Genomic DNA, 9,629 nt, shown 5'->3' with positions numbered 1-9,629 from the left:
TAAAATCATTGCTCAGGTATAATAAAGTGTGTTGTGAACACAAAAATGAAGGGAAAATGTTTTGAGACATCTCTCTCTTGATTTACAAGATAGACAATGATGAACAAGTTAAAAAGAAATACATGTCCCACTTAAGTGTTAAGGCCCTGATAAACTTCAAGTGAAACTGATGAACAAACAAGAGATGTCATTTCAAACTAAACCATTATATTAACTGCAACAACTACATGATATGTCCGAATTGAAATAGAATTAGATTTTCTAATAACTGTCTATACCAACAAAGGAATTAGATCATTAACGTGTTACTCTTTTATATGTGCAGAAACCGGCAAGACATCCCATAAAACCCCTCAGTCATGTGTGGAGAACAGGGTGAACAAAAATAGGCATAAGTAGCTTATTTATTAAGCACATAACAGCTTTAGAAATGTACAACATGGTGTTTTTATGGCTTTCAGATATTACAAAAATTATGAGACTGTTTTGTTTCAAGTAGCAGGCAAAAAAAAATTGTTAATAAAATAATAAATGTATAATTAATTAGTGAAACAACTACAACAATCAGATGAAAGACTAGAGTGAGAACGCAGATACAATTTAAGACATTAAAGGTACAATGTGTAAGATTTGTGTAATAAAATATAAAAAAAAAACACTTTCAAAGTGGTACTTACACTATCCCAAAAGCTCCCAAGGATTTAATCCAGATAAATTCCAGGTTTAAATATTGGCTCGTCCCTTGTCATTGTCGCATATCATTGACGTACTATCGGCGCTATCCTCGGTTTCCGCTTGTAAAAACCATAGAAATAATACGTTGATGCTTATTAGTGGCCGTTTCAATGAGCCGCTAACCTAAGCCACAAATGACTATGTATTATGTCTATACATTATCTTGCACGCCGCTGTTGTGTTGTTCAGTCATCATTGTAACTACTTGCTGGTTATTAAACAGTCCACGCTTCTGAACTAGGCTACTGATGTCCATTTTTATTCATTGATCTGAGACACCATGTAAACTAGACACAAAAGAAAACAAACCATAATTTTACATACAACAACACTAAGGACACAAAACCAAAGCGTAATATACAAAATATTTACAGTTTTACTGTGTTTTCCTGGCAACCAGCAGCAGAATGGTCAGGAGCACTATGTATCTGAATTCATGTCTCACCATTCAGTTGACGTTAAAGGTTGTATCAGCGATTTCAGGCTCAAACATAAATGATCACATTCATCTAATCTTTCCTAACGATCCACTAGCTGCCCGCCCCATAAGCATGCCGTCAAAAAAAACGCGTCTCTATAGGCAGCCAAGGCTCTGAGATCTGCACACAAAAACAGTTGGTTTCACCAACCACTCAAAACCAAAATAAATAGTGTTCCACCAATCACCGACAGGGGTGGGTGTTGAGGTTTTCGCGTGCAGCCGTCATAGGCAGCCGTGCACGAGCGCAAAACCTCACAACACCCACCTGTCTGTGATTGGTTGGAACACTATTTATTTTGGTAAATAAAAGGTATTTATTATTATTGTTATTGTTAAAGTCTCAGTCTCTTTGGTTTTAAGAGATTTAAGAAGGAGGTCTGTTTTGTATATCTGTCGTGGGATCAAGCAACCTTTGCCGTTATCTTGGTCGGGCACTGAGCTGTGCCATCTCTGAACCAATCAGTCTTTTCCAAACCATCTAACAATTGACAACGTTCTTCCTTTAGTTGGCCATAAAGTTTTTAGCGTAGACTGACTGGAGCCTGGATTTTATGGTTCTGGATTGGTGATTTGGGGTCTGGAATGTTAAGTTCTGTGTGGAGTTATGTTTGAACAAATCACCTGGAAGATTCATTTGTGTTTGGTTCGCCCTCAAACCTTACAATGGACCTAAAGTAGACTCCTTTAAACAACTTTAATCAAAGAGTTTGATTAGCTCGAGTTCCTTTGCCAATGCCAAGGCATAAAAATACCAAAAATATAACTTAACTCCCCAGAGGGGGATCTGTGAGAATTATCAAACACTTAGATATGAGGAAAAACAAGCTGGGTGTCAAACACTTAAATTCCATGAAGGCATCAGGTGCAATATACTGTACCCAATTTCACAAAAACTACTGTAAAAAAAAAAAAGAAATGCTCTGCATTAAAAAGGGCAAAGTCCAGTAGTTATCTTGCACACCTTAGCGTTTCAACAGTGTCAATACACTGAGGAACTGCAGCACTCCTACAGCCTTGTCCCATCTACACTCAAACTGCACCCACTAGTGGTCTGTCATCTTTGCCGATGGCCCTAAACGATCATGAATGACAATGACCCTGACGACAGAGCTTAAGGGCTAGCCTCCTCTTCACCGGTTTTGCCATTCACCTGTAAGAACTCACTCCCCTTTTTGCCTTTAAGAATTTTTCCAACCCCGTTTCTGAATACATGGATCCAGCCCCAGTGTTCATCACTTCATCGGTCACATTAGTCAGACACCGGGACTAGGGTACAAAATTAAATACATGGAACCTTTAGATACATTTAGACACGCTAAATACTGAAAGTCTTTCAAAACTGCTTAACACATGCTACATTTCTCGCATCAGTGTTAACCTGCATTTTTGGTTTTATTTCTGGCTCTTTAACAAAAACAAAAAACAAAAAGCCTTTAACTTAAGAACACTTTTGCTGCCAATCTCCTGTAGAAAAATGGTTTGTATTTTTACAAAAAAAGAAGAAAAAAGAAGAAAGTTTTACTAAACAGATTTATTTGGTGTAAAATAAAAGTCCTCAAGTATGGTATGCAAAAATCAATCTCAGAGGACTCTTTTCGATGGTTAAACCAGCACTGTTAACTGCAAGCATGGCCACAGGTGTTTGGGCAACACTTCTGTCTGGCAGGACATTGGCCATCATGGATTCCGTCGATGCAATAAAGTTGCATAAGATTTACCAGCACGCCTCACTGCATGGATACAAATATTTACCTTTAGTCAGTGCATTTAGCGTCATTCAATTTCAGAAATACAGCACAAAAATCAAAGCATGAACAGGTTTTACTTGGAGCAAGTTGTTTAAGTATTATGAATCTATATTTTGTAAAGCACAATCTTGAAATGGTGATATGGGCTACATTCAGGTACTTCGCACTGCACATACAGTACCAGTCAAAAGTTTGGAAACATTACTATTTTTAATGTTTTTGAAAGAAGTCTCTTATGCTCATCAAGCCTGCAGTTAAAAAAAAAAAAAAAAAAAAAAAAAAAGTAATATTATGAAATATTATTACAATTTAAAATAATGGTTCTCTTTTTTAATATACTTTAAAATGTAATTTATTTTTGTGATGCAAAGCTGAATTTTCATCAGAAAGTACTCCAGTCTTTGGTGTCTTATGATCCTTCAGAAATCATTCTAATATGATGATTTATGATCAATGTTGGAAACAGTTGTGCTGCTTAATATTTTTTTTATAACCTGAGATACTTTTTTCAGGATTATTTGATGAATAAAAAGTTAAAAAGAACTATTTATTTAGAATAGAAATCTTTTGTAACAATATACACTACCGTTCAAAAGTTTTGGAACAATAACTTTTTTTTTTTAAGAAATTAGTACTTTAAAGAAAAAGTACTTTAACAAGGATGCGTTAAATTGATAAAAGGTGATGGTACGATTTATATTGTTAGAAATGTTTTTATTTTGAATAAATGCTGTTTTTATGAATAAATGCTGTTAACGTTTTACTCAATGAATCCTGAAAAAAGTATTCCAAAAAAATATATTAAACAGCACAACTGTTTCCATCATTGATAATAACTGAGTATCAAATCATCATATTAGAATGATTTCTGAAGGATCATAAGACACCAAAGACTGGAGTACTTGCTGATGAAAATTCAGCTTTGCATCACAAAAATAAATTACATTTTAAAATATATTAAAAAAGAGAACCATTATTTTAAATTGTAATAATATTTCATAATATTACTTTTTTTTTTTTTTTTTTTTTTTTTTAAACTGCAGGCTTGATGAGCATAAGAGACTTCTTTCAAAAACATTAAAAATAGTAATGTTTCCAAACTTTTGACTGGTACTGTACATATATCTTCAAAGCCCCTAGGGCAAGGTGGTGGAAAAATACGGGATGGCAAAAAACTAAACTTTTGCATTCGATCTGAATTGTTGCCAGTTTGGACAAACAGGGTTTCAGACAGCTCCATACTTTAACAGTGAAGGGTTCCATTGTTCAGTAAGTTGGCAATATATTTACAGGTCAAACTTTCATAATCAATACATTCGTGAGCTAAACGTTAAAACACAACACCTTTTCAATCATTCTGGTTACGTAGACAACGATCTTCAACCCAATTCCTCAAAATGAGCCTTTTGTTTATAAAACATCATTTATAATCAGTTGATCTCTATGAGCAGGCAGATGAGAGACAAGTCCGAATGGACCGTCTTTCCTGATTTTGCACTTTGAAGACGGTCCCTTCGGGCTTGTCTCTCATCTGCCTGCTCATAGAGATCAACTGATTATAAATGATGTTTTATAAACAAAGTTCGGGAGGAGCACGTTCAAATAATCAACTCGTCATCAAACAATTACCATGTCTACCCTATCAGCATGAGAGGAAGCATGTATAATATATAATTCCTTGACAGTTTTCAGCATCCCTCCACCACCCCGACTCCTCACTCTTGGCTTGTTCTTTCACAGCCAGGAATACGGGAGGAGTACTCTGTGTTCGGGCCAAATACCGAGCCTGGAGCCCTCTCCTCGGACAGCACGCCAAATACGCATTTATTCTATCTGACTTATTTGTAAGCGTGAACTCGTGAAAGCTCATTTAAGGAAAATTAGGGTTGTAGCTCGTATTTCTATGTTGCTATGATTGGAACGAGGTGTCATTTGAGTTAACGTTTAGCTCACAAGTTATTGATCTAGGAAGTTCGAATCTGTAAATATATTGCCAATTTTACTGAACAATGGAACCGCTTCACTATTAACATACAGACCTGTCTGAAAGATTGCCAGTGGGACATTGAACAGGAAGTTTTTGTCAACTCACAACAGGTCTTGCAACAGGAAAAAAAAAAAGGTTTTGGAAAATAATTTTTACCCATCCCATATTTTTCAAACCACCATGTCCATTTAGGGGCTCTGTATAAAGCTGACCCACACACAAATATAATAAAATATAAATACCTGTATATGGAGCCGTACACTGATGTCCACATCCATTGCTGCAGCATTTCTCATCATTAGGACAGTCACTGTCATGGGAACACGACTCAACACACGCTCCTACCACTTCAAGGTTTTTTTTTGGACACACTCCTGGCTTTGGTTTCTCTGTCATAACAGCATATGAAGGATTTGTTTAATTCATTGCAGTAAATCGCGCCGATTAAATCTAACGATTGCTTATATCACGTCAAACTGTGCAAATAATACTTTGTTCTCAAATTGTTAATGTTAACAACATCAGCATTGAGTGACATTAAATGCCCTTCCGATATCCATCCTGGTTTTCACATGGGCCCGGTCACGGTCTCTTTTTTCTCCAAAGTCCGAAGTCTTTCGCGTTTTAGAACGGGTGAATCTCCAGTTGTCACTGGTGATTGTCGTTTGAACCTTTCTGGATCCGCTAAAATTGACAAGTTTAATTATATCAAGTGCTGTGAGAAAACGCTATAAATCTCCACCTCCAACATCCTCACAGGCAATATAGCCTACTAGCCGAGACTCCTTTACGTGTACAGAAGTGACGTAATGACGCAACATAGCCTACTAGCCAAGACTCCTTTATGTGTACAGATGTGACGCAATGACATGCTCAAATTTCCAGCGGAAATCCACCAGTACCACTGGAATACAAAAACATTACTACAAGCTTACCGTTTTGCATCGAGCTAAGGCAAGCAGATAGTGTTGAACACTGGCTGGTTATGTACTTGCACAAATTTATTTTGGATAATTTTTAACCCAAAAAAAGTTACGGACTGCAGCTTTAAATAGCTGGTGTCTCTGACGTCACAGACTACCTTGTAGCCAATCGTCAACAGAGGGCTTTAGCATTTCATTAACAGCAAACTATCATAGAGTCTCGAGAAGCCAGGTTTTCCAGAAATTGTTATAATAAAAAAAGTAAGTCAATCATTAATTTGGAAACTGTGAAATTACTACATAAAATATATTAAAAACTTCTGTTACTTTTAATCATAAAATAAAAATAAATAAATAAACATTAGTTGACAGCTCTAAAAAAAACAAAAAACACACACCTGCATTTGGAGCCATACACTGATGTCCACATCCAATGCTGCAGCATTTCTTATCATTCGGACAGTCACTGTCATTCACACATGACTCGACACACACTCCTATATCAATGTTTTTGCTTGGACACACTCCAGGCTTTGGTTTCTCTGTCATGTGTTTGCATAACAGCATATCAGTGAATGTTGAATGACTGTTTTGAAAGAAAAAAAACTTGATCCACACACCAATATAAATACCTGTATATGGAGCTGTACACTGATGTCCACATCCATTGCTGCAGCATTTCTCATCGTTTGGACAGTCACTGTCATGGGAACATGACTCGACACACGCTCCTACCACTCCCACTTCAAGGGTTTTATTTGGACACATTCCAGGCTTTGGTTCTACTGTGTTTGGTTCATGCGTTTCAATAACAATGAATGCAGAATGACTCCCTGTATGTTGATTTAAAACAAAAAGCTGATCCACACACTTATATAATAAAATATAAATACCTGTATATGGAGCTGTACACTGATGTCCACATCCATTGCTGCAGCATTTCTCATCGTTTGGACAGTCACTGTCATGGGAACATGACTCGACACACGCTCCTACCACTCCCACTTCAAGGGTTTTATTTGGACACATTCCAGGCTTTGGTTCTACTGTGTTTGGTTCATGCGTTTCAATAACAATGAATGCAGAATGACTCCCTGTATGTTGATTTAAAACAAAAAGCTGATCCACACACTTATATAATAAAATATAAATACCTGTATATGGAGCTGTACACTGATGTCCACATCCACTGCTGCAGCATTTCTTATCCTCTGGTTCATTTCTAAGCCATATAACATAAGGCAATAAATACAGACAAGGTCAACTTTGGAGACAAATATCTCAGGAACTGCAGTAAATATCAAAAACGCATTCAGACATTTGTGCAGCTCAGTCCAAAGAACACCGGAGCCAATTTTGGACAATCACATTTTCACATTTAAGGAAAATGACACTGTCTGAATCAGCCAGGGAACAAAACGACTAGTTATAAGATTTTTTGCAAAAAAAAGTATATCAATGGAAAACTAGGTGGTTCTGTTCGAACTTTTCAGGTACCTTCAGGACATGCTGTCGATGATCCCTTCCAAATTGTGACGAGGTGTTAATTGTTAATTGTTTAAAAGATATTGGAATTTATGTCAAAAGTCAAAGTGGCAGACATGTGGTTCATCCAATCTTTTGAAACTCTGTATCCACTGCATGATACAATGAATCCAAAGACATTTTCTGACAAACTGTTCAAAAGTTATTGCAACAATAGCCATTTTCCAGATCTCATGACCTGTAGGTGGCGCTGTTCACAAATTTGGCATGGACCACCATACCATGGTTCCAATAAAGCACACAAATTTCCATATAGATTTATCAAAGTTTGACCGAGATAAAGCCTCAGATACAGAGGTCAACCTCGTTTAGTTTCTGACATCATAACTTTTGAAAAAAGATGAATGAAAAAATCTGTTCATTCATTTCTGTGCAGCTCAGTCCATAGATCATCTGAGGCAAATTTTGAAGGAGTAGCAAAATATCTAAATACTGTACTTTTCATAATGGCCACAGGGACACGATAAAACAACAACAAAGTTTAACTTTCACTGGAGATAGACGACTTATAAAACAATGTTCCAAGATCGAGGTGCCTTAAGTAAAATTTTGATACAGGTACTTCTTCACATATTTTCTTTGTACCAAATAGGCTAATGATGTTAAAAGATCTCACCCTCTGATTAGATCAGAGCCTCCTAAACTCGAGGGCCCCAATAAAATAGCAATCACCAAGAAATACAAGCTAGCTGTCATCCTGAGACCTGCTATCTCTCAATGGACTCTGCTGGATAATACACTAGACGTTTTGTAAGTTAAGTTTTTTTTAAACGTGTTTTTATAGATACAACTTACTAGGTTTGGCACAACTCCAACCTAGCTGCAGCTTTAATCTAATCTTAAAGACCCTGATTAGCTTGTTCAGGTGTGTTTGATTAAGGACGCTGCGTTCACACCATGTCGTAATAATTACCGTACTTACGAGATGCCATTTAGGCTTGTTTAGAATGCGCCTCGCCTGAAATGTAATCGAGACGAGAGTAGCCTATAGGCGGCTGCAGTGAAAGAAGGAGTGAATGCAGGCAAGACCATAGATATCATAAAGGCTAGATGTCTCGTGCGCACTGCTGGCCAATGGAGGTCGACGTCCGCACGTGGCGGCCATCTTGCGACAGTGTACTCGCTCACTACTTCAATGGTGCATGTACTTTTAAATAACCATAACTTGCTCATTTTTCTACCGATTTTCAAACGGTTTGGTTTGTTATAAACGTCAGAGATGTAGTTATGACACTGCATACATACACTGCATACATATGAAAAATTATAACATACATTTTCAAGCATTCGGAATTATAGCCACGTTAATAACGTTTGTAAGAAACCAAACCGTTTGTAAATCCGTCAAGATTTCAGCGAGATAAGAGGATTTGTGTGCGTGCTGATCATTCACCTTAATGCACAGAGCACTGTCACAAGATGGCCGAACGATGATGCCGGAAGTGACTGCGCCATAAGACATCTAGCGTTTATATATGATATCTATGGGCAAGACGACCAGTTTTCTCTTCTCGCAGTGGATTATACACCTACGAAATCAAAGACGGATATCGCGGGATTCACAATATTCACGCTTGTGCACGGCGTTGCTAATAAACTGGATGTAATGGACTACTTGCACAACTACCGCGTTCTACTTCGTAGTAGCCTACATATCGGGAATTTCCGGTTAGAGCGTTCAGCGCACCTACATACGTTTTATGGCTGCTAAGTTAAATAAAGAATAATGATCTCTGTATTAATAATCTTGAGCCTGCTGAAATGTTTCAATAAATATTTTCTGTCCAACTGTGCATTCTGAATAATATATTCATCCACTAACCTGCAGAAATCCAATGCTCCTCTTCTCATTAACATTTTTTTTTTTTTTTTTTTTTTTTTTACTGATATTTCGAGTTTACATTTTTACATGAATTTGACTAATAAAAAGGATTGCTTGTGTGTTTTTGGTGCTTTATTCCAGTCTTTTAAAATAGTTGGTGCCTGTACGTTAAATAGGCTATTTAATTCTTAAACAGTAACCTATAGGCTAAAGCGTAGAGGAGTATAAAATACTTTTAATATTAATTAAGCATTTTGGGCATAAACAGGTAAATAGTAAAAAGATTGACATTGAAAAATGAAATGGAATGATTAAAATATTAAATCCAAATAAATAAATGTTTGTGGTTCATACTGATGTTATTCATCTTATCTCAAATCTCACACAC

The 9,629-nt window shown here is 36.7% G+C and overlaps 2 protein-coding genes across 14 annotated transcripts in view; both read right to left on the bottom strand.

Annotated features, from left to right (window-relative positions):
• The window catches only part of LOC311295879 (uncharacterized protein), a 166,563-nt gene that overhangs the window by 64,136 nt on the left and 92,798 nt on the right, over nucleotides 1-9,629 (bottom strand). The window lies entirely within an intron of this gene.
• On the bottom strand, nucleotides 2,729-8,282 carry LOC311296102 (uncharacterized protein). 5 transcript variants are annotated; one of them, XM_084417748.1, is made up of 7 exons: nucleotides 8,036-8,282; nucleotides 7,029-7,096; nucleotides 6,768-6,917; nucleotides 6,507-6,659; nucleotides 6,273-6,416; nucleotides 5,194-5,340; nucleotides 2,729-2,946 (listed from the first exon to the last, which is right to left on the bottom strand). In XM_084417748.1, the coding sequence occupies exons 1-7, from the start codon at nucleotides 8,113-8,115 to the stop codon at nucleotides 2,894-2,896; spliced, it is 795 nt and encodes a 264-aa protein (XP_084273874.1). In that variant the 5' UTR covers nucleotides 8,116-8,282; the 3' UTR covers nucleotides 2,729-2,893. The 5 variants fall into 5 exon arrangements, with proteins under 5 accessions (XP_084273874.1, XP_084273872.1, XP_084273873.1 ...); XM_084417746.1 differs by having other exon boundaries at nucleotides 6,768-6,920; nucleotides 8,036-8,269; XM_084417747.1 differs by having other exon boundaries at nucleotides 6,507-6,656; nucleotides 6,768-6,920; nucleotides 8,036-8,269.

The sequence above is a fragment of the Rutilus rutilus genome, assembly GCF_951802725.1.
Source record: "Rutilus rutilus genome assembly, chromosome: 8".
Taxonomy (NCBI): Eukaryota; Metazoa; Chordata; class Actinopteri; order Cypriniformes; family Leuciscidae; genus Rutilus; species Rutilus rutilus.
The sequence above is the reverse complement of the archived record's forward strand: the minus strand, read 5'-3'. Positions and strand labels throughout refer to the sequence as shown.